The 23,041-nt window shown below is 47.9% G+C and overlaps 3 protein-coding genes across 5 annotated transcripts in view; 1 reads left to right on the top strand and 2 right to left on the bottom strand.

The window, feature by feature from the left end:
* Positions 1 to 5,237, top strand: part of galnt1 (UDP-N-acetyl-alpha-D-galactosamine:polypeptide N-acetylgalactosaminyltransferase 1) — a 31,196-nt gene extending 25,959 nt beyond the window's left edge. For all 3 annotated transcript variants that reach the window (XM_076153748.1, XM_076153749.1, XM_076153750.1), the window contains 6 exons: positions 1,403 to 1,520; positions 1,768 to 1,948; positions 2,348 to 2,487; positions 2,757 to 2,855; positions 3,099 to 3,233; positions 3,714 to 5,237. In XM_076153748.1, the coding sequence (XP_076009863.1) occupies positions 1,403 to 1,520; positions 1,768 to 1,948; positions 2,348 to 2,487; positions 2,757 to 2,855; positions 3,099 to 3,233; positions 3,714 to 3,860 (820 nt within the window). In that variant the 3' untranslated portion in view covers positions 3,861 to 5,237. The remainder of the gene's footprint in view (positions 1 to 1,402; positions 1,521 to 1,767; positions 1,949 to 2,347; positions 2,488 to 2,756; positions 2,856 to 3,098; positions 3,234 to 3,713) is intronic.
* A 2,580-nt stretch (positions 5,238 to 7,817) lies between these two features.
* tmem245 (transmembrane protein 245) lies at positions 7,818 to 16,992 on the bottom strand. Its single transcript, XM_076153860.1, has 17 exons — positions 16,031 to 16,992; positions 15,336 to 15,453; positions 15,120 to 15,215; positions 14,879 to 14,953; positions 14,552 to 14,761; positions 14,266 to 14,435; positions 11,993 to 12,097; positions 11,745 to 11,827; positions 11,543 to 11,633; positions 11,353 to 11,451; positions 11,104 to 11,232; positions 10,736 to 10,858; positions 10,454 to 10,599; positions 10,248 to 10,348; positions 9,964 to 10,138; positions 9,395 to 9,589; positions 7,818 to 9,253 (listed from the first exon to the last, which is right to left on the bottom strand). The coding sequence occupies exons 1-17, from the start codon at positions 16,628 to 16,630 to the stop codon at positions 9,205 to 9,207; spliced, it is 2,565 nt and encodes an 854-aa protein (XP_076009975.1). The 5' UTR covers positions 16,631 to 16,992; the 3' UTR covers positions 7,818 to 9,204.
* A 71-nt stretch (positions 16,993 to 17,063) lies between these two features.
* On the bottom strand, positions 17,064 to 21,120 carry frrs1l (ferric-chelate reductase 1-like). The gene is made up of 5 exons (XM_076153861.1): positions 19,900 to 21,120; positions 19,475 to 19,559; positions 18,913 to 19,051; positions 18,463 to 18,709; positions 17,064 to 18,382 (listed from the first exon to the last, which is right to left on the bottom strand). The coding sequence occupies exons 1-5, from the start codon at positions 20,090 to 20,092 to the stop codon at positions 18,210 to 18,212; spliced, it is 837 nt and encodes a 278-aa protein (XP_076009976.1). The 5' UTR covers positions 20,093 to 21,120; the 3' UTR covers positions 17,064 to 18,209.
* Positions 21,121 to 23,041: the final 1,921 nt, after the last annotated feature.

Genomic DNA, 23,041 nt, shown 5'->3' with positions numbered 1-23,041 from the left:
AGCAGCATTATGGAATATGGAAAGTATATGTTGAGATCTTCTGTAAAGGGCGGAAAATAATTGTGTTCCTGTCCGCAGGGCTCATTTCTGCCTGTCCGTCAAGCGTTCTTCCTCCTCCTGTTTTCAAAGCAGACCTGTTATTATCCAAGGTCACACACATAATACACATTATGTAACGCAGGCGGTTGTTTGTCACACACAGCGGCTGGATTGTTACCACAGGGTGTCTTTAAAGAGCCCGGAAAACAAAGAAGTGGGTCGCACACAGAGAATTAAGAAATTGTTCACAACAATGACTCTATTTAGCATAACCATCATCGTCATTAGGTACTTCTATAATTATTAGTGGGACAATTTGAAAGCAATTTCCCCTCAGATTCCCCCCCTGTGAGGTTCCAAGGCACAGTTTCATGTTTGATTGACTAGTGGCTGTGTCGAGTTTGCCTGAGTAGCACAAAGCACCTGAGCGGCTAAACTAGCTCTTATAAACATCGCTAACATGTTATTTACCACAGAGGCCCAAAACGTCTGAGGCCACTTGAGGCGAATGTGTTTATGGCCGTAGACAGACAGAAGACAGCGGGGGGCCAGAGTCCAATGAGGCTCCCTGGAAAACCCTGTGAACACTTTAAAGCCGCCCGTCGGCCTGGAAGCTGTAAATCCAGAACAGGAGGAGCAGAAAGACTTTACATGACAGCTCACCAGAGAGAGTCACTCCACTTCTACCTTCTTATTTACGCCAAGCCCTCCTTGTTTTTCTTTACCCCCGGCGCCGCTCGTTACGATCCGGCTGCGACCGAGCCCAGTCACCCGCCGCGCTCGCAGGATATGTTTTTCGTCGGCGCTCGTCCATCGGTGCGCCCGTCGTTGCGTGTCGGCAGGTGAACTTTAGAAGAAGAATGGCAAGCAATAACAGCGGGCGAGGAAGGCGAGCCTGACGCACAGAGGAAGAAACCACTCTGAGAGGGCCATGTTAGGGGGCAGGCGTCAGGCGTCAGGCCGTTACAAGGCCACAATGTAACGCCGTGTCCACGGAGTAGGTGGAGCGGAAAATGAAAAAAAAAACAACAGGAAAGCAGCAGCAGGGGGAGGCAAAGGACATCAGGACCTCAGGACCGGGGGGGGGGCTTAATCTACAGGCCTGTGCATGGATGAAAAGTGGGAAATGCATGTCAACTCTCTCCTTAATATGGGTTTGCAGACAGACAGACAGAGAGACGAATAGAGAGGAGAGAGCGTGTGTGTGATTAATCATAAACAACATGTTTGAGGAGGGGAACGTTTGATAACCAGAATTCTGTGTCTTGTCCCTCTCTGTCCCTCTCTGTGTCTCTCTCTCTGTCTCTTTCTGTGTCTCTCTCTCTGTCTCTCTCTCTCTCTCTGTGTCTCTCCGTCCCTGCAGGACTCCCACCATGGCGGGCGGCTTGTTCTCCATAGACAGAGACTATTTCCAGGAGATTGGCACGTATGACGCAGGCATGGACATCTGGGGTGGAGAGAATCTGGAAATCTCCTTCAGAGTGAGCACACCCACCCACACGCGCACGCACACACACACACACACACACACACACAAGCGCACACACCATATTCAGTAGTTAACGTGACGAGATTCTTCCATACACTAACAGACACTCATGAGTGTCTAGTTGGTTTCAGACACTCACACACACACACACACACACACACACACACTTTGTTAGTTTCACTTCCCCGACTAAGCTGTTAACTGTGTGCGTGTGTGTTGCCGCTGGTTGCGTGTCACAGATCTGGCAGTGTGGAGGCACTCTGGAGATCGTCACGTGTTCTCACGTGGGTCACGTGTTCAGAAAGGCCACGCCCTACACGTTCCCCGGAGGAACGGGACAGATCATCAACAAAAACAACCGCCGCCTTGCAGAAGTCTGGATGGATGATTTTAAAAACTTCTTCTACATCATTTCTCCTGGTAAGTTCAGTGTGTGTGTGTGTGTGTGTGTGTGTGTACGAGTGTGTGTGCGCAGGTTAATCTCCGCGGCAGGTGTGATCTAACCTATTGACTGTGTGATGTTGCGTGTTGACCTGACAGTGTGGGACAGGAAGCGGCAAAGCAATTTCACGCTACAAAGCATCTATTAACTGTGGCGTCTCCGCCTTTACACACACCGACACACACTCGCATCAGCGGGCAAAGGGGAAGCCAAAAGTAAAACGTTACAAATGTGAGATATTAAATCATATCAGGGACGTCTGGTGAATAACTCTAGACTGGAGGAAAAGAAAGTCTGTACTGTGCCACTACAGTGTGGAGGCATATATGCTGACCTATACTGTGTGTGTGTGTGTGTGTGTGTGTGTGTGGGTGCAGGTGTGACCAAAGTGGACTATGGTGACATCACGTCTCGCACTGCTCTGAGACACAAGCTTCAGTGTAAACCCTTCAGTTGGTACCTCGAGAACGTCTACCCCGACTCCCAGATCCCCAGGCACTATTACTCCCTGGGAGAGGTACACACACACACACACAAACACACGCACACGCACACACACACACAACCTGACTCACAAAATCCTCCACACTGTCATTCACTGGACGCTTGGAGAGACGCTTTGCATCACTGATTCACCACTTTAATAAAGCTGAAGCACAACCTCACACACACACACACACTCTCTCTCTCTCACTCACACACACGTACACACACATTCACACACAGTTTGCAGGATTTATAGGTCTGTGTTGCTGCTCACTGTGCTTTCCTGTGACATTTGTGCAGATCCGTAACGTGGAGACCAACCAGTGCCTGGACAACATGGCCCGCAAAGAGAACGAGAAGGTTGGCATTTTCAACTGCCACGGCATGGGAGGCAACCAGGTAACACACACACACACACACACACACACACACACACACACACACACACACACACACACACACACACACACACACACACACACACACACACACACACACACACTCTGAGGCTACAGGAAAGTCAGAGTATGAAGTAATGCTGTAACTAAAATGTGACGTTGTAGGAGTGACAGTCACTGATGAAGGAATGTCGACCTGTGTGTGTGTGTGTGTGTGTGTGTGTGTGTGTGTGTGTGTGCGCAGGTGTTCTCCTACACAGCCAATAAGGAGATAAGAACAGACGACTTGTGTCTGGACGTGTCCAAGCTGAACGGGCCGGTCATGATGCTCAAGTGCCACCACCTGAAGGGCAACCAACTGTGGGACTACGACCCTGTGGTGAGTGTGTGAGCTCAGGGACAGGAGAGACACTTGGACACCGTGTTCTTAATGTTCTTATGTTCAGACTTTACCGAGGCGTTAGAGGTCTCTACCATCGCTGAAAAAAAAGTGGAAGTGACATCGCTAACACAGACACAGCCAATTACCAGGACGGGCCACCAAAGTTCCACGTTTGTGCACGTGTGTGTGTGTGTGTGTGTTTCAGGATTAGTTTTTATGCAGCAGAGACACTGAATGCAGCACTGAGTCAAAATGGAGCCCAGAGACAAAACTCAGGAAGGTGAAAATGAGAAGAATCCTGCACACAGAGCTCCTGTTTGCTCGCTGACGTTTTAGCTACTTGTTGTGAATTTAAATGAACCAACAGACGGGAGCCTCCACTAACACACACACACACACACACGCTCTCTCTTTCTGTCTTGTCTCTAACTCTGTCTCTCTCTCTCCCCCCCCCCCCCCCCTCTACCCCCTGAGCAGAAGCTGACGCTGATCCACGTCAACAGTAACCAGTGTCTGGACAAGGCCAGTGAGGAGGACAGCCAGGTGCCCAGCGTCAAAGACTGCACGCCCACACGCTCCCAACAGTGGCTGCTCCGCAACGTCACACTACCAGAGGTCTTCTGACCGCCCGTCGCACACTCGCAAAAACACACACACTCTCACACACGCAGCAGCCCAGAGTAAAGCAAGCGAACGGACAGGACTTGTTTGATTCAAAAAAAAAAAAAAAAAAAGAAAAGAAAAAAAAAGAGATTGGGCACCAGGAGAGGAGGAAGGACTTCCCACGAGGGGATCTGGGTAGAGAGGAGGACAGAAGGGACGCTACCTCCTCTGCCAGAGAGAGGAGGGAGGAGTGTGTGCAGAGGACAGGCTCCCACTCGGAGACCATTTCTGCCGTTACTTTTTCTTTCCGAGCGCAGAGAGAGAGACTCGCTCCTGTGTGTGAGTGAGAGACGCTGGCAGAGGACAAGGTTCTGTACTCACACTCCCCTGGAAGCAGCAGCAGCAGCAGCAGCAGCAGCAGCCCACCCCTCAACTCATCACGCAACGTTTACTGACTGCCTCTCATGAGAGTGTGCACTTATTTGTGTGTGTGTGTGTGTGTGTGTGTGTCTACTGAGATGAATGTAAGGCTATGAGAAGGGGGCTGAATTCCTTGTTTTGTTTTTTTTAATTTAATTTTATAATGGGTTTTAAAAGTGAACTCTAAACTCCTATGAAGAAGACAAAGGGTGTGCACACGTGTGTGTGTGTGTGTGTTAGACTTTTTCCCACCAGTGTTCCAACCTGAGGAGCCAATTGGTTTCACACCCAAAGGTCAATAATAAGGTCATAAGGTCATGCTCCATCCCCAACACTGAACATGTGTAACCTTTGGATTATCCTGGTTATAATGATTAATAATAAGATTTATTATCACTATTATAGGATCTCTTCTCTTCCGGGATGGAGGCATTGTGCTTCTTCCATGTTCTTCCATAAGACTTCTGGACTGCCAGCCTTCTCTTTGGAATACAGGTGGAGAAAAAGCATCGCTGCCTGTGTGTGAAAACGAGAGGGAATGTTTTGTGTGTGTGTGTGTGTGTGTGTGTGTGCGTGCGCGCGTGCGTGCGTGTGTGTGTCATGTTGGCCTGTTTGAGAAACCCCTCCTGCAGTCCTGCGGCGGTGTGTGTCTCCCTCTAGTGGTTTCTCCCCTGCATCTCGCTTTACAAACCGAACCCTCGCTGAGGAATTCAAAGGGACTCAAGTGTAAAAAAAAAAACGAAACAAGCAAGCAGACGGAAGGCGAGTGTGTGTGACTCCTGCCATCAGCAGAGACGTAGAGATATAGAGACACGTGATGTTTGTGATATCTTGAGATTTCTGTGTCCAGTTTCTCCACAGGGTTTCTGTCCTGTGAGAGCAGCAGAGTAGTGAACCCTAGTCTGTCTATTTGTGATGTCTTTAAAGATGCTTAACATAGAGCTAAAACACACACACACACACTCACACAGACGCACACCCACACATGGTATACATATAGGAAAAAGCTGTGCTCACCTGACACTTCAATTCATTTATTCATATCTTCTTTGCAAAGACCTCTTGAAACACACTCCAAGGCCTTCTTTACTGCAGCGGAGTGTATGGATATGCACATTGATGCATCTGTATGTGTGTGTGTGTGTGTGTGTGTGTGTTCAGTACTAATCCTAGCCCATCAGCTCTGTGCGTTCTAGAGCGAGCAGCTCTCAGATCCTTGCTGTCGGAGCCCAGAGCTCTTAGCGTAGAAGACTTGACGGCAGATCAGCGTCTCCCTGCTTCCTCTGTACAGAACATACACGCAGCTTTCCTTCAGAACAGAGCCCCACGTCTCTGCACGCTCCTGAGGACATGTCTGGGACCGGATGCGGGGAATGAGGATGTCGATGGCGTATCAAAGAGGCGTCAGTGTTTATAGCTCAGCCTGAGGGAGAAACTGGGGGTGGGAAGGGAGCCGAGGTGTGTTAGGAGCCTTCATCAAGGACAGGAGGATCATGGAGCCTAAAGGAGTGAAGGGTTAAACTGAAGGTCACATGGTGCAGCAGCAGCAGCAGACATATCCTGATTCTTAACTACATATCTCACATTGCCAGGTCACCTACAGTATTTCATATCTCTGACTTCATATCTCTGCAGGCAACAAAGCAGAGGCGTTCCATCACTGTCATTTATTATTGTTTCCTCACACGCCGCCCCTGCCGCTGCGAGTCAGGGCAGGAGCGGCGAGTTCACAAAGGTTTAATCATTGTAGCTTCCTCCAGTGGAGGGAGGGTTTACACGTAGGACACGTCATTGGTTGGTCTTTGTTGTGGACGTGGTAGAGGGAGGAGGGCGTCGATTGGTTTTTGGTGTCTGAGCGAATGACTGTGCGGTGATGATGCGAGCTTTCTGATTGTGACACTGAAGGAGTGTATTGAGTGACGTTGGGAGTTAACTGACATGACCAGGCTTCCACACTGAGCTGATCCAAATGTAGAAAATAAAGGTGAAAAAGTTTACAGAATAATGCAAGAAAGTTGATTTCCGCTTCTTCTTTTTTTGTGTTTCACAAACTCACACTGTTGTCTGCAATTCACGACTAACCTCTTATTTTCATTCTGTGGGTTGTTCTGCTGCTTGATGATGGTCAGCTTTTAACCGAAGGAGGAAGTTGAGGTCACACCGTCTCAGTTCAGGGGTCATCCAGGGTCATCTTCATGTTCCAGGCTCAGGTAAGATTTGATGAGGAAAGTGAGATCAATACCTGAGCCATTTAATGACATCACTCTACAGGGTTATTTAGTGAAAGATACAGCTGCTTTAAATCTTCAGGGTCCTTCAGAAGACACCCCCCCGCCCCCCCTCTTCATCAGCATCCTGCCTGGATGTTCCAGCCCCTGAATTGAGACGCAGATAACGTACACGCTCGATGTGATTCATCATGGCAGCCAGAGCTCCTGATAGTTCCCCTGATATTCTCTCTGCTCTCCGTGAGGACACTGAGAAGAGAATCTGGGAGGAAGTGAGCGAGCGTCATGCTGGGAGGAGCCATTGTTCTGTGTCCTTTCATAAACAAATCTAGTGCAGTGTGACAGTAATGGAGGCAGACATCAGACTCGGCACATGTTCTGTGCAGAGAGGATAATCCAAAACTCTTGTCTCGAGCCGCTGAATTATTCATGGCTCTGCGAGAGCCGTGAGGAAGATGATATTGGACAGTGACGTTATGCATACACGCCTCTAATAAAGCGTCTGGGCTGCTTTCCTCTCAATCAGATCCTGTTGCTATGTTTTCAGATTACTGCAGCTTCTCATTACAGAGTAGCTGCGGTGCTAAAGTCTCTGCAGGGCCGCTGAGCGTCTGAGAGGATTCTATTCATCTTGAACACCTTTTAAACACTAACTCAGAGCAGAGGAGCTCCTTCAGAACAGTGCGGCTCCCCTAGATGGTCTGAAATGTAAATCTGATTTGTCAAAAAGCAAATCCACAATCCTGTACTCCTGCGGTCCCATCTGACTCTCCAAAGGTGCCGTACCTCCGTCTGCACTGGTGTGTGTGAACGATGACTCTTCTCTCAGCGCTGCAGGAGCTCAGGAACACTTTGGTTTGTGTGCTGCTGCTGAGGACAATGTGGTGTGTTTGATGTGGAGAAATGAGTGATTTCAGGCCCTGAGGGGACCTCTGAAGAATGACAACACAGGAACCAGGTGCAGTTATGAAACCCAGGATTATGGTTTTGTTTGATGCTAGTGCTAAACGTTGTGATGCAGCTTCTCTGGTTGCCAACCTGACAAACCCAACCAGAGTGGAAGCACAGTATGATTTTCTTGTTACATCATTAACTTTAGTCCACATCTTCCCTCTGGTGTCTCTTCTCCCTTCACCTTTTGACCCCTGAACTCATCCTGGCATTACCAAAATAAAAGCACATGAACTTTTTACACATATTACAAATAGACTGAACATGTGAAGCAAAGAAATAAAGAACATTCATACACCAGATATGAAGAGATCTTACACATGTTAAGGTTAAATAAAGTTTCACTCCCCACATAACATAAATACTTTAATTCAACCAGATGAAAGACAAAGCCACAGCTCCTCAGATGGTCGTGTTTATTGTGTCAGTTCATTTCTGCTAATTAACAAAACCGGCAACTTTAAAACAGTGAAACCACAGCAGACTAACCTAGTGGCCTTTATGTGTGTGTGTGCGTTTGTGTTACATACAGACGATTCATCTGTACAGCTCGTTTGTTGAAGCTTCAAGTGACGTCAACGACTTCATACTCTCCTTTCAGCAAAGTGCTCCTGCTGTGCTACTGAGCTCTGCATGTGACAGTGGGTGAGGTGAGTACAGATGAGGTGTGTGTGGGTTAGTGTGTAAAACTCTGACTCTCAAAGTAATGACCGCATAGATATGACAGTAAACAGCTGGCTGGGGGGGGCCGCCACATGTCCGAACACACGTACCCTGCGGTCTATCTGTGTGGACTTAACGCACAATGACCGCCAAAGTAACGGCGACGCTTCTGCAAAGAGAGATAGGCAGATACAGGAAAACAACCATGGCAGACAGTTTAACAGAGGAATCCATAATGGCACCAGTGTTGCCATGTGGGTGATTCGGCTCTAGGAAGCCCCCTAGTGGTTATACTTAACATTTCAAATACTCGCAAAGGAGGCAGACATGTTTTGTGTGCACGTCACACCGGTCTGCGCCTACAGCATATGTGCATGTGCGCTCAGTGTGTCTAAATAACGTAACAAATGTAAAAACAGGAGCCTCAGTAACGTTACTGAGACCAAACTGCGAGCAGGAACGTCCAAAGGTAGTCAACACCAGTCACTACATGTCAACAACATGTAACCACCACGACAATAAGTATAGGTTAACCTGCAAAAGACAACGGGTACCGAACCAAGTCCAGAGCTGCAGGAGTGTGAGCTCAGTTAAAGCCAAATGCATCAAGCTTACATAGAAAAACAATTCTCTAAAACCAAACCTGCACTGCAAACGCCCGAGAGGAGAGAGAGGTAGGGAGGACGAGTGCACACAGCAGCTGAGGGAGGTGTGCAGACATGGAAATGAAGGGTCGTGGGAATAATAACATGGCGTCACCGCAAACCAACCACACGCTGGTGACGACACAATTTCAGGCTTTTGTCAACGTTACAAAATCAATTCAGGCACTGAATTCTCAGAGGTGATCAGCAATCACAATCTCAACGTGTAACGCTATTGGTCCGGATTAAATGGTCAAATCTTGTGGTCTGGTTTTGAACTGGAGCTTCTGCTGCCACGCTGCTCACAGAGTCAAACGGAGAGCATCATGGGTAACCAACCGTGGCCACCCCTTGGTCAGAAACAACCGTGGAGAGGAGAGCAGGGCAGCGCAGGGCGTCACTTCAGTCCCTTTTGGAATCGACCAATCGGAAAAAACAAGACGACGTTCCCTCTTCCTCTCACTCGTCGGTCTTCTTCAGCATGGAGGGTGTGCACTCGGCGAAGGACCTGAGGGTTACAGGGAGAGGCGTCCATTGCTTTTGCCTGAAGAATTTCTCTCTCTGCTGTCGACACCAACATGTTTACTGTTTATGTACGAATGTGATTGAACTCTTTGTGAATGCAGGTCAGACTCTGTCCCGTGTTTACCTGAGGGGGTGCAGAGGCCAGGGGGTCTGCACCGGCGTGGGCGTGGCCGAGCTAGGGCTCATCAGCATGGCACTGTAGATGTTGGCCGCCACCACCAGGATGCAGAGGAGGATCGGTCCGATGATGGCGCCCTCCAGACCCAGGTAGTACGCCCCGCCTGCGACCGCCAGACCTGTCAGATACGGGTGTCCTCCCCTAAAACACACACACAAGATTTAAAGAGTTAAAACCCAACTAAATAACAACTCCCTGTCCAAACTGCAGACATGCTGCTCAGTATGTTGCCAGTTGCGACATCAGGGCAGCAATCAGGCCGGAAAGCCACAAACAGACAGGGCTCCGACTTCTCACACAGAACACACACACACAAGCTGGTAACAGTATTATATTCTGTCTCTCTCTCTCTAGATCAAGTGTTGTATCTATTTTATTTCCTGTATTATTAAAATCTCTTTCCCACCTCCGCCTCCAAAGTCTTTCCTGAGAGCTGTGGTCCGTGTGGAGACATGTTGCCGTAGCGATTATTGGGCTCTACAGGTAAACGTGACTCAACGCGACAGCACACATACCCTGAGATGTCTGAGTAGATGGCCGTGTCCACAAAGTACGTGGGGAGCAGGTGGCAGATGAGCAGCAGCAGGGCCTTGACCCCTTCGCCCTGTGCCAGCCAAAGGTCGCACACGGCTGGAACCGCCGCCCAGTAGGTCCCCAGGAACGGCACGGCGCCCAGGATGGCCGCCAGAGCTGCAGGGAGGGAGAGAGCGACTCAGCAAAAAAAAAAAAGGGGAAACGCCGAGTGCGAGTTGGCGGCGGCGGCAGCAGGTGCAGTGACAGCTTGACGCCGCCAACTCACCAGACGGGATGAAGATGATGTTGATGCCAAAGATGGTGTGAGTGAGCCAAGTGTAGAAGCCGTAGAAGATGGCCATTTTCAGAGAGGCATCAAACACGCCTCTGCAAAACAAACACACACCGCAAAATCTAGGATATTGCCCAGTGGGGAATCTTGGAGGTCTTTCCATTTTGTGTGTGTGTGTGTGTGTGTGTGTTTATGTTTACCTGATGGCTTCTTCCACAGACTGGCCTATGATATTGGAGGAGGGTCCAGGCTGGGACAGGGGGGTCAGGTTGATGACCCATTTGACAGGCTTGTAGTATTCTCCACTGGAGCTCAGCAGGTAGAACAGAGTGGTTAGGAAGATCACCTGCAGGGAAGCACACACAAACACACACACACACACACACTTTTAACCTACCAGGTGAATTAGATATCAAACCAAAGACAAAAGGCTGTCATCACATAGCTCATATATCTTTGAGTTAGATGTCAACAATCCCTACCAGACTGAGAGCAAAGTTCAGCAGGGCCGTGCCGCTGTGGAACAGGACGGTGAGGAGCGTCGTCGTCGTGGAGATGAGGAGGCCAACGTTCCTGCTCATCACCACCCACAGAGACTCCAGGATCTACAAACAACAGCAAACGAGTCATGGCCACGAACACTACCGAGTTGTAGAGTTATAGTACACACACACACACACACACACACACACACACACACACACACACACACACACACACACACACACACACACACACACACACACACACACACACACACACACACACACACACACACACACACACACACACACACACACACACACACACACACACACACACACACACACACACACACACACGTACTTACAGACCAAAGAGTCTCAATGTTGTCCTGTACGAAGGAGGCGATGTCCTTCCAGTCCAGGAGGTCCACAAGCCAGTTGTTCTGTCTCTGGGCAAACTTCTGCCCTCGGGGGCGTCCAGAGTTCGTCACATTCTGGAATACACACATAACACTTTCTGTTAAACTGCACAGCTGAACATTTAAAGGGACTGTAACTGTTGGCACAATGTCAATCTCAAATGGTCTGATGCGACCTCGAGCCCGTCATAGCACCTTGACAAACCAGGAGTGGTACAGTCGGTCCCAAAGCTCCAGGACCTGCTTCTCTATGACCGCAGTGTGGTTGACTTTGTCCCCTAACATCTTATGGAGCTGCACACAGAGTCATTGAATACTGTGGTTAATAATAAGCTTCTCATCCATCCATTAACCATTTTTTACACTCAAGAGTTGCCATTCTTACTTTTTGTGTTATCCATTCTCGACCGTGCTGATGGACATTGGTGGCTGCTGAATTCAAAGCCTTCTGGACTACACGAGCTTCTGGGAGCCAACTGGGAGAGAGAGACAGAGGACACAAAAGGGGTCAACAAGATCCAAAGACCCTGCAAACACAAGTAAAAGATTAGATAACCCTCCGAAAGAGAGAGTCGAAGCTTCCATACTTGGCCCACTCTGGGTGGTTAGACACGGTCTCATTGATGAGGTTGCTGGTTACGTCAATGATGTGGACGCTCTCATGATGCACCTGCAAGACAACAGAAAGGGAAAATGACAAGAAATGAAAAGTAACTGTTACTTTGGTGCCACCATCAGGTTGTAGTGAAGAATGAGCCATGCCCACTCTGATGTGGCAGCCACTTCAATCTCCAAAGAAGATTCTAACTAATGACATGACGTGAAGCGACTGTACCATCGCTGTGAGCAACAGAGCCATGAGCAGGGTCCCTGTCACCAGGAGGAAGATGATGAAGATGCTGATGATTTTATCCAACGATCGCTCCAACCACACGATCATCTGCATAGAGGAGGAACACACACACACACACACACACACACACACACACACACACACACACACACACACACACACACACACACACACACACACACACACACACACACACACACACACACACACACACACACACACACACACACACACACACACACACACACACACACACACACGGGGAGAAAGAGAGGAGAGGACGGGGAGAGAAGAGGATCAGTATCGCTCTGATGGCGTTGACATGCAGCGGGCGGACACGTGGAGAAACCTGTGTCCTCTTGTGAAGCCAAAAGCTTCAGGAATAGTGGAAACGTAGGAAACGTGTCAAAGCTAATTTCATTATTAAAAATGACAAACTCAGGTTTCTCAATGCCCCAGAAAACTGCATCAACAACCAATTTACACCACGACTATCATTAGTCTGTGCCTGCATGTTAATCTGTTAGATTGTAATGAAGACGCTCTGTTAGTGGACGTCTTTGTCCCATGAGGCCGTGTGGTTGGACATTATATTGGTGGTGACGCAGTGTGCCAGTCAGTTAGTTCATTATCTCTTCATTAAGAAGATGTCATTGGGATTACCATCACTTTTTCCAGAGGACCCATCTATGATAAGAACAAACACAGGTTCAACACACACACACGCACACACGCACACACGCACACACACACACACACACACAGCTCAGCTCTACGACGAGGCTACAGAATTATCATTGTGAAAGTCTGAACCAATCCTTTAGACACATTTCTGAACTTGAAAGTGTTTTTATAAACTATATGCATGAAGACGACTTACAGCTGACTGCATTAGACTGACTCATATCAAGTGTGTTACCGTGGGCACACAAAGAATGGAAACACCACATGAAAACGAGACTAAATCAGAATTACAAAGTCAGTTAAGCAGAAAACCGCAGATATGATCATGAAACTGTTTTGATGTCAGCTTTAGAGGAAGTCTGACAGAATCCCAAACAGACCATAATAATCACTGCATCAGCTACAAACACTGACAATACAATGATGTCAGCACATGTGGAACCGACCGCGTAGACCAACGGGAATAACGAGCATAAAGGCAACATAGAGGGAATATCAAGACGCTCGACGGAAGAAAAACGTAGGCCTGTAAATCTGTGGTTCCAAAAGTGTGTGTGAGCCAAGAATCACATGTGAACACCTCACCTCAGCAGAAACCACAGGAAAACCTCAGGAGTGCACTTTTGTTTTCTTAATTCTCTGTAGTTCTGACTTCTAATATACATATTGTGAGGTGTTTCCATTGTTTTGGGCCTCGCTCCCTCCCATAAAATCACCAAATAAGGTTTACAGCGGCTTTTTCCACACCTCCCTCCTGAACATGAAGTAACCTCAGGCTCATCCCTGACCGTTAAACTCCCGCTCTTCATCACTCATCTCTCCATGCAGCTCATACACTCCGAAAAAGCCAACCTGCTGATCAGGTCGCAGCGGGGGGAGGGAGAGGGAGGGGAGGGGAAGATACGGTCGGGGAGCCGAGGAGCCGCCGGGCCCCCCTGCCCCCCCCCGTGGCTTCCCCTCAGCAGGACAGCAGCGGAGAAGAGGGCAGGTGGACAGGACGAGCAAGTGATGATGAGAGTGGATGGGTGAAGCGCCAGTCCAAGCTGATGTGCTCGCAGCTACACTCATACAGACACACACACACACACACACACACTTAAAGGCAGCGTCCTTCCTCAAAGTGGTCTCACTTCCTCTTGCTCACTCTCACACATACACACACTCTCACGCGCTGGGTTCCTCCAGATCATTACCTGCTTGTTAAGCCAATGCCAGAGCTTGGGGGGGGGAGGAGACAAAGAGACATTTGGTAGATTGTTATTGGACAGATCTGTGCACAGCGTCATCACATGTACCCGTGCAACAAGAACACACACTCTGTTCGGGTACAGGCAACGAGGGGATCGGGCAGAGGAGTGTGAGGGGAATCCAAGTGGATGCAGGACGGATACAGAGTGAGTCTGGATCATGGGTCAGACCAGGAAATAACCACGTCCCAAAAGACTTTCAGGCCACTAGAGGGCATTAGTTATTATTTAGATTTAAGATAGAAAATAATAGTAAATACGAACGCCTGTCTGTGTGAGACAATGTGTCTCTAGATACACACAAGCTCAAATCAGAGGCGTTACCTTGGTGTCGATCCGCAGCAGGAACTGAGCGAGGCCTTTGATTGGTCCAGGCAGCAGGGCTTCCTCTCGCTCGCGTCCAAACTTCTCCAGCACCGTCCACCATGAGCTCAGAGTCCGCTCAGCAAAGTTCTTCAGGCCAAAGTGGACCACCAGCTTCTTCAGCACCCACACTGTCACACACACACACACATACATACACATTAATTGAAACATGCAGGTAAAACAGATCTGTGAGAAAGCACAGGATATGTGTGTGTGTGTGTGTGTGTGTGTGTGTGTGTGTTACCGGCCACAGGGATGGGCAGCAGCTGTAGGATCCAGAGGTTGAGCCACACCTGAACCAGGACTATGGCCCAGAGCAGCAGAACAAAGTAGATGTCACTGGCCTTGTGGGGGCTTCTCTCTCTCTGGAAGAAGCCGACTGGCGTTGGGCGAGAGAGGCGAGGGAAGCCAGGGGTGGCAGGAATGTGATGAGGACCCACAGACTCCACGCCCTCTGGAGGGGGAGGGACAGGAAGCACACAGGACAGAGCGAAGGACTATCAATGGTTTTGCTTCATAGCGTGTCTTTAGGACTTGTTTGCCTGAGATGACAGAAGATGAACCTGCTCACCTGTGGACGTGCTACAGGAAATGGCCATGTAGATGGTGTTGGCGGCGAATGACAGCACCTTCCCCGACAACTCTCCTGCCACAGCACCAGAAAGCAGATTACATATCCAGCAAAAAGCTACATGTCGAGTGTGTGTGGGTGTGTGAGTGTGTGTTTCTCCCTCGAAAGGTGTGTAGATATGCATACCTGGTAGATATGGAATAAAGGCTGAATCTAAATGTGTGTAGCGTTGTGTCCTCACCTTTCCCGGGGACAGGTGGCTTCTCATGGAAGCCCACGATGAGCAGGACAACCACAACAACAAATATGGGGACTTTCCACGAGCCGGTCAGAGACACTGGACACAGTGAGACAAGAGTAAGGACACATGTTCTCTCTCTTTCCTCTTCCTTTCAGGCCTGTAGGTTTACATACCACAGACCATTAACCTGCGTCTCTGCAGGCCTCCACAACTCACCCAGGTAGAAGACAAAGACGGCCCAAACAGGAAGAGCCAGCGTCCTCAGGTACTGCTCAGTGTGGGGACTCCACTTGAAACACACAGCCAGCAAGTAGCCCACCAGGACCGTGCAAACCTGGAGAGACACACAGACACACACAGGCCGGTTGATGCAACACAATAACATAAGAGGACACTGTCTCTGCTGCTCTCTGCTGCTCATGCATCACAGAGCGACATGTTGCTGCTCTTGTGCTGATCAAACCGATTTGTCATCCCAACAGGCAGCTGTTGTAAACTGACGCTCTAGTCCGTAATCAACTGGTCGCCACCGCAGTCTGCTGGTTCTGTTCCGCACAAAGACATCTTTCAAAGTAATTCAATAAGTGTTCTCTTTCCTATTAATAGAGCGAGCCTGCTCCATTCCACTCCAGCGTTAAGAGAAAGGCCAGGCTGTCTGAGGAGGAACATTCTGGTTAAAGTGAAGAGCAGAGCAGAGCAGAGCAGGCCCCTCAAAAGCTCTTTAGTTAATAGGATATTGATCAATCAGTCATTAAACTTGCAGAAATGTAATGATCAGCTGAATTACTAATTGAAATAATATTCCAAGAAAACTAGACCAAGATTCAATCCTAACATGTTCTTCTGACCCCCATGCTGTCAGCCCCTTGGTCGTGATGACACCCGTGGGCGCACACACAGCTGCTACTCACCCACACAGCATGGAAGCAGTCGAGCGCGCTCCCGATGACCCAGCAGATGTGCCCGAGTATCACCTGCATGCCGATGACGCTCCAGAACAGGTAGAGGAAGTAGAGCAGAGGCGCGCCGGCCCCGATCACCAGCAGCACCGTGAGCCTCTCCAGGACCAGCCTGCCCATCGCCTCCACCCCGTAGTTCACACACCACACCGGGACCAGCAGAGTCCCCACCAAGATGGGGGTCCCGGTGACCTGCAGGCCGCTGAGCCACGAGCGGCCGAGCCGGGCCAGGGAGTGCTTGAAGGGGTGCAGGAAGGTGCCGCAGAGCACAGCCCACAGCAGCGGGCGGAGGAAGGCCTCCAGTATAAAGTAGACCAGGACGGTCGCCCCGCAGCAGATCGCCACGAAGATCATCGCCCCGGTGTTGTAGAAGGCCTGTTTGATGTTCTTGTCAAACTTGAGTGAAGGTTGGGACAGCAGCTGGCTCATCATGCCCACCGCCGGCTGCATGCTCTCGGAGAAGGACACGGTGTGAGGCCGGGCGGTGAGAGGGCTCTGCGGCGGAGAGGCGGCAGCAGCCACCTCCGGCCCCGCGTCCTCCGCGTCTGCCATCTTTCCCGATTCCGCCTCTATCCCTGAGTCCGCCGAGATCCACGCTTGTCAGAGGAAAACATGTGACGTAGTAAAGAAGCGCCCACGTGCATGATGGGTAATGTAGTCCACACTGTTAACGGAGCTGGATACATTGCTTTTGTTTGTTTTTTTAAATAAAGAAACGTTTAATTAATATTTTGTTACAATCGTTGCTTGTTTTTTTCTTCTTTTAATATTTTTTATGACACTTGTTAGTTTGATGTAGTCCACAATGTCAACTAAGCTAGACACATTACTTTGTTTTAATAAAAATACAGAAACATTTTATTCATATTTTCCTTTTATTATAATTGTCATTTGTATATGTTTATGACACTTGTTAGGTATCAATATTTCATTTCACTACACTAGTTCACAGTAATAAAAGAGTGTATATGTTAAAGTGGTTCACTTCACTGCTGTCAGTTACTTAAAAAAAAGTTTTTTAAAATACAATTATTTTTCTTTGTAGTGTGATATTATTACCGTTATTTAAATGGTTTTAAATTCTATTAAAAGCTAATGTTGTCCTAAGCCCTCATTCTTTTTTCAGGAAGAACAAGATTTGACGTTGGTGTTTATTGGTGATGAATAAGCATAGGAGACTGTTTGAAGCATCTTAACATAACCAACATCTTCAGGCAGAGGAATAATAGTCCAAACAAACAAACGTTCATGTGTCTCCACTGCTGGATCCTCGTCAGTATATTATTGCTTCAATCTGCAATACCAGAATACCAGGTCTGTGTCTGACACACACACATGCACACGCACACACACACAAACACATTAGTGATGAACAAATCCAATAGCCAGTGAGGTTAAGGAAAAAAAAAGACTCATAAAAGGAAAATCAAAAATTGTAAAATGAGTCCAGTGTTAATAAGGTTTCAAATACAAACATCAGACTTTGTAAATGCATATCATAACATTGTAAACACATATTGCACTACCTAAACATGTGGACATACTGCGTCATATATGAATCAACAAATAAACTGTTTTGTCTGTTTTCAAACCATATTTGCAGACGAAGAGCATGACAGGAAAGTGAAACGATGAGTGAGCTGGTGTCCAGCAGAAAGTCTCAAGACTTCATGTCTTCTCATCACCAGTCCACAGTCCTACTATACTACTGTGTACTATGCAACACTGTACTGTTGGTTTCACATCATCAGGTCCCTAGTGCATGCAGTATTTCAAAGACCTATTTACTGGCATTTTAGTCTTCATATATTTTCTAAATTCTTGTAAACTATCTTAAATAGTAAAATATTTCTACTGTCTTACTGTAATACTATTTTATCAGGCGTCCTGTTTGAATGTGCTCAGACTTGACCAAGTCTAAAGGTAGCTTCTCCAATATTTGCTCACTAATAACATGAGCTCCTTATAATGAATATAGAATGTATGCGATCCTTCTGGTTTCACACATCTAACACAGCGTCTCTGTGCAAAGCGCACACTTGACAAAGGGTGTGGCAGCAGACAAATATGGCAGTTTTTTTATTGCTTGTTTTTTCTCTCTTCTCTCTTCTTCTCAAACCTCTCTGTGTTGCTAAGGGGTTCCCATGAGTAAGTAGAAAGTGAGCGCTACAATGAGCAGTAAGCAGAGGGGAGAGTTGAAGGTCTGGTAGGCTGTGGAAGGCATAAAGACGTCCTCGTACTTGTAAATGCTGATCATGTGGTCGCTCACTGGTGGAGAGTCGATGTCGTGCCTGGTGATGGAACCTGTTGGACGAGGCAGGAAAGAGTGTAAGACGGTAGAAAACTTGAAAAATAAACTTCAGAGGGTTGAGACACACACTCACCTTGTATGGCAGGTCCCCATGCAAACAGGTAATACCACGACAGGTGCAAGTCCACAAGCGTTTCCTCTCTGGGTACGTATAAAGGCCGCTTGAAACGGCAGGTCACCCTGTTGTTCTCGAAAATGCCCTCTTCGTCCCTGGCCGGGTTCCTCTTGATCTCTTTGGCCCACTGGCCGACGTTGTAGAAGTGATGAATCCGCACGCGTCCGTTATCATCGTGAACGCAGCCCATGACATCATCGCCTCCCTATGACATCAGAGCAGACAGGACATGGAGCTAATGCCATAACTTTTGGGGTGAAAGGTTTCTTGATACCCATTAGGAATCATGTACAGGCAGAGCAGATGAGAGTAAATGAGGTTTGACACAAATGAATGTCGTCCCTGGTGTGGATCCAGGATCATTTAAATAGCATCAGAGAGGCTCAGCAGTGATTTGCACTTCCTCACCATCTTCTTGTCAGAGGAGAAACCCACAGCCACCCAGCCGTCTGTGTCTGCACTCATCTCATACTCCACGTCTGTCCCAATGCGACGGTAGCTCAGGAAGTAGTCGCACGTCTCTGCATCACACCCCGGCTTCCCGTACCTGGAGACAGGGAAACACACGGTGCATTTTGTCCACTTTGACCTTTAAGGCAAACATCTGTAGGCTTGTGAAGTGGCAGGAGTCCTGGAAGAAAATGTCAAGCGCTCCCTCCTCCCTACACACACACACACACACACCTGCTGCACCCCAGTTCTGTCTCCACAACATGATAACACACTCACACACTCAGTCTATGTATTCATACCTCTACAAATTGTTTAAAAGGTTACACACTGAAGCTTTAAAGTGCTGCACCATCAGTCTGATCAGAAACAGTACAAGCTAACAGTAAGAGCTTCACTCAGATTCAATCTTTTTCTGGTCCAGTTTGCTCATGTGGGGCCTCAGCGTCAGACCCGAGGCAGCCTGAGGGAATACAGCAGCCCAGAGTGTGTGTGAGATCTGTGCAGATTCCTCTCTCACCTGATGCAGCCCTTGGTTACCCCACAGTCACTGACTTTGATCCTGGCAAAGGGATCCACTGGTGGGGCGGTGGGGAAAGGATAACCTGAAAGAGCACAATCAGCATTCAGTTGTTTACACACACAGCTACCATGAAGAAAATGTGTGTGTGCAAGACTGCTAGGTGGAGGCCATCTGTGCTGAGTCCGTGTGTGTGCGTGTGTGAGGAAGGTGGGGGGGAAAGGAGGGCATTTCCTAGCAGGGAGCTGGCCCGGGTGCTGAAAGGCCCAGCACAGCCAGTAAACGCACCATGTACAGAGCGTGCAAAGGTTCTAGATCGAGTCAGTGTGTGTGCTCCCGTAGCTTTGATGCATGCGAGCCTAGTGTGTACAAATGTAAACAAGACCCCCCTTCAATCCCTCCAAGTCGTTCCTAGTGGATCCTACCGTCATCGGACAGGTATCTGGACTCCAGGAACTCGGAGGCGAAGGTGCTGTAGGAGTCCTTGTGGGGCTCCTGGTGCCCCGGCTCTCCGTGCTCCCCGTGGCCTGTCCGGAGTCCTTCGTCGGTGGGGCTCGGCGCGACCCCCCGCCATCCGCTCTGGATGAGCAGCACCGACAGCTGCACCAGGAAAATCATCTCGGAACAATAACAAACGGCGCAGCAAAACCACCTACGATAACCTCGAACCGAACCGGATACTCATCGCGGACTGGATTTCGGGGTCTTCGCAGGAAACCATCACAGCGTCACCGGATTCACCTCGGCATCCTAATTGCCTGTTTGTTCGCGGTGATGCGGGGGGATTCAGCGCCTTTGACCGCCCGATTTAGAGGCTAATCCAGGCGAAAATTAACCAGATTTGTAATCTTAACCATCTAATTCGACCTCACGTCTTTAATCCTGGTGGGAATCCGCATCACGGCGCCGCATTGCGCGTTAATCCGGACATTTCCAGTCCGGAGTGCTTGTCTGTGCTGAATGGTTTCGTCCAGCCTCAGTTCTCCCCCTCTGCCACTCACCGAGACGTCCAATCGGGAGGCGCTACGTGCAAATGAGATCGATAAATTGGAGTTTGAGGCCTTTTATTGGAATTTGATCGGTTGATGATGACAGATTTGTTTTTCGTGTCCATCGAATGTATTAATATGTATCAGTGTATTAGGTGATAACACACGAGGAGAATGTATGTGTTTCATGTATTGTTACAATTTGTATGATTAATATTTCAGTCTCTGCTTAAATTGGACAGCAGACAGTCTGTACTTATGTCAGGAGCTAATTCCTACACTCGTCAATCAATATATAAATGTATTGATATGGGGCCTATTTCTGATTCTCTGTCTTCTAATGCAATTTTTTTTAAACTGTTTCAGGAGTAAACATGTGACCTCACCATCACATGTCTTTAAAGAATGATTGGATGTGTGCTTTGTTTCTCTCTGCCCATCATCACTTACACAGTATATTTGTCATTTGCACCTGCATGCTTCCTGTGGCTCGCTGTGGTTGTACGCAGTTCTGCCACTAGGTGGTGATATAATCCCACAGTTTGCACTTTGTGCTGCTCACCACGGGGATCATTTATTTCAATCTCACTTTTATTTTACTTCATCAATAGAAAACACTAGACGTTCACTTGACGTGACATCTTAGTTTTACATGATTTCAAAGGTGACAGAATTTTACAAAAATATAAAACATTCATATCTTCTGCTGTTTCTGAATTGAACACTTGATTGAATGGTTGGAAATTATGTCTTTCTTTTTTGAATAAAAAAAAAATGTGTAATTGTAATCAAGAACCCAGCGGGCCAATGAGAACGCTGTCCTAGGCAGACTCCGCTCTCTGATTGGACAGTCCGAGAGGCCTTCTGATTGGCCCGTTGGGTTCAGCCAAAACTCCGCACCTGTATTTTGAGTATGTGTTTGTAACTTCACTGTCGCACAAAAAGTGTAGGAAGTTTGAGCGCTTAGAGAAAATGCTAAATCCAAATCCTTTTTTTTGTTTTGTTTTTTACAGTTAAATATAATTTAATATATTCACAAACACACATATTTTCCACATATTTGCTGATTTTTCTGTTACGCATACAATTTTTCTTTACAACCTCAAAATTGTGTCCGCTGTGTTCGAGTGATTATATTGCCCGTTATAAAAACAAGAATTTTAGATTCAACCCGGCATCATTTTTATATGACAGAGTGAAAGTGAAATTCGTATTTCCGCAGTAGGTCTATGCTCCAGTCATCATCCTTCTGTGTTTCAACAACACTTCAACATTTTCAGTCAGTCAGTCCGTGTGTCTGCACTGAATAAACATATCTGGAAAAATGAATTCCAAGCTTTCTGGAAAGGTTAACAGAACATCTCATAGGAATATAAATCAGCGTTAGTCTGGTTTTCGGAATGACTCACACTGACGCCTTCACATTTCCTGTAAAAGACAAATAAATAAACACTCTTTCCAGATAAAAGTATTTTTCTGACTAATTGTGCAGCAAAATAAACAAACATTTATTTATATTTTACAAGTTTATGACACAAATAATGTCATTTTTGAAGTTTTACCAAAAATATAAAATAATTGTCCTCTTTTTCCCCTTGCTGGAATAAAGCAGAGAGGCTGTGCTGTTCCTGCCTGCCGCCTGTGGGTGACGCTGGTGCAACATAATGTGAGAGACTCAACATGTAAATAGACAACAACGCTGTCAGAGAGATTAAAGCCTGGCTGTCAGGCATCATCACTCACACAGCCTTAACTTCATTTGTTTTACCAAATCACAAGCATAGATGATCTTTATGTTCCTGCATTTGTGTGTGTGTGAATGTTTAAGTGTGCGTGTGTATTCGTGTGTGTGCCTGCCCACGTTTTCAAGAACTTCCACTCATGCATTTAAAATACGTGTTCTCTTGCATTGTGTGTGTGCGCACATACATGTGTGTTCCTACAACTTGGGGGACCTTTAACCCCTCCTCTCCTCAGCCTGTGTCTCTCCGCAGATACAAATCAACCTGATCAATCACTCGTCGCTCCCGATTCACCCAATTATCCCCCGTTTATCCTCCTATTATTACCCCCCCCCTCCCCTTCCCAATTACCATTCCGTGTAGGGGGCATTGCTTGCTGGGTAATGAGGGACTCTGGGCATACCTATCTTATCTTAATAGCCTTAAAGGGCCACTCATTAACATAAACTCTCTACACACACACACACATACACACACACATCTGTCCCCACATATCATGCCAGAGAGATGGAGTGACAGAAAGACAGAATGAGCGAGGGACTTGATGGCAGCAGCAGGAGAGAGAGAGAGAGAGAGAGAGAATGAGACAGGAGAGAGGATGAGGGAGAGGGGATGGAGAGAGACGTGGAGGAGGGCTGTGTAGAGTGGGGGTATGGGGGTGTGAGGGTGTGAGGGTGTGTGTGTGTGTGTGTGTGTGTGTGTGTGTGTGTGTGGGGGGGGGGGGTCCTGGTAAATGTCAGCGGTGTGTCTCCTGGGCCTGAGAGACGAGTTAGTGACAGGAGAACAATGGCCAGTGGATCCATTCAGAAACACAGCTGCTGTGAGTGCATGCCTGG

The sequence above is a fragment of the Genypterus blacodes genome, unplaced genomic scaffold, assembly GCF_046128005.1.
Source record: "Genypterus blacodes isolate CSIRO-AG114 ecotype Tasmania unplaced genomic scaffold, CSIRO-AGI_Gbla_v1 ptg000059l_1, whole genome shotgun sequence".
NCBI lineage: Eukaryota > Metazoa > Chordata > Actinopteri > Ophidiiformes > Ophidiidae > Genypterus > Genypterus blacodes.
The sequence above is the reverse complement of the archived record's forward strand: the minus strand, read 5'-3'. Positions and strand labels throughout refer to the sequence as shown.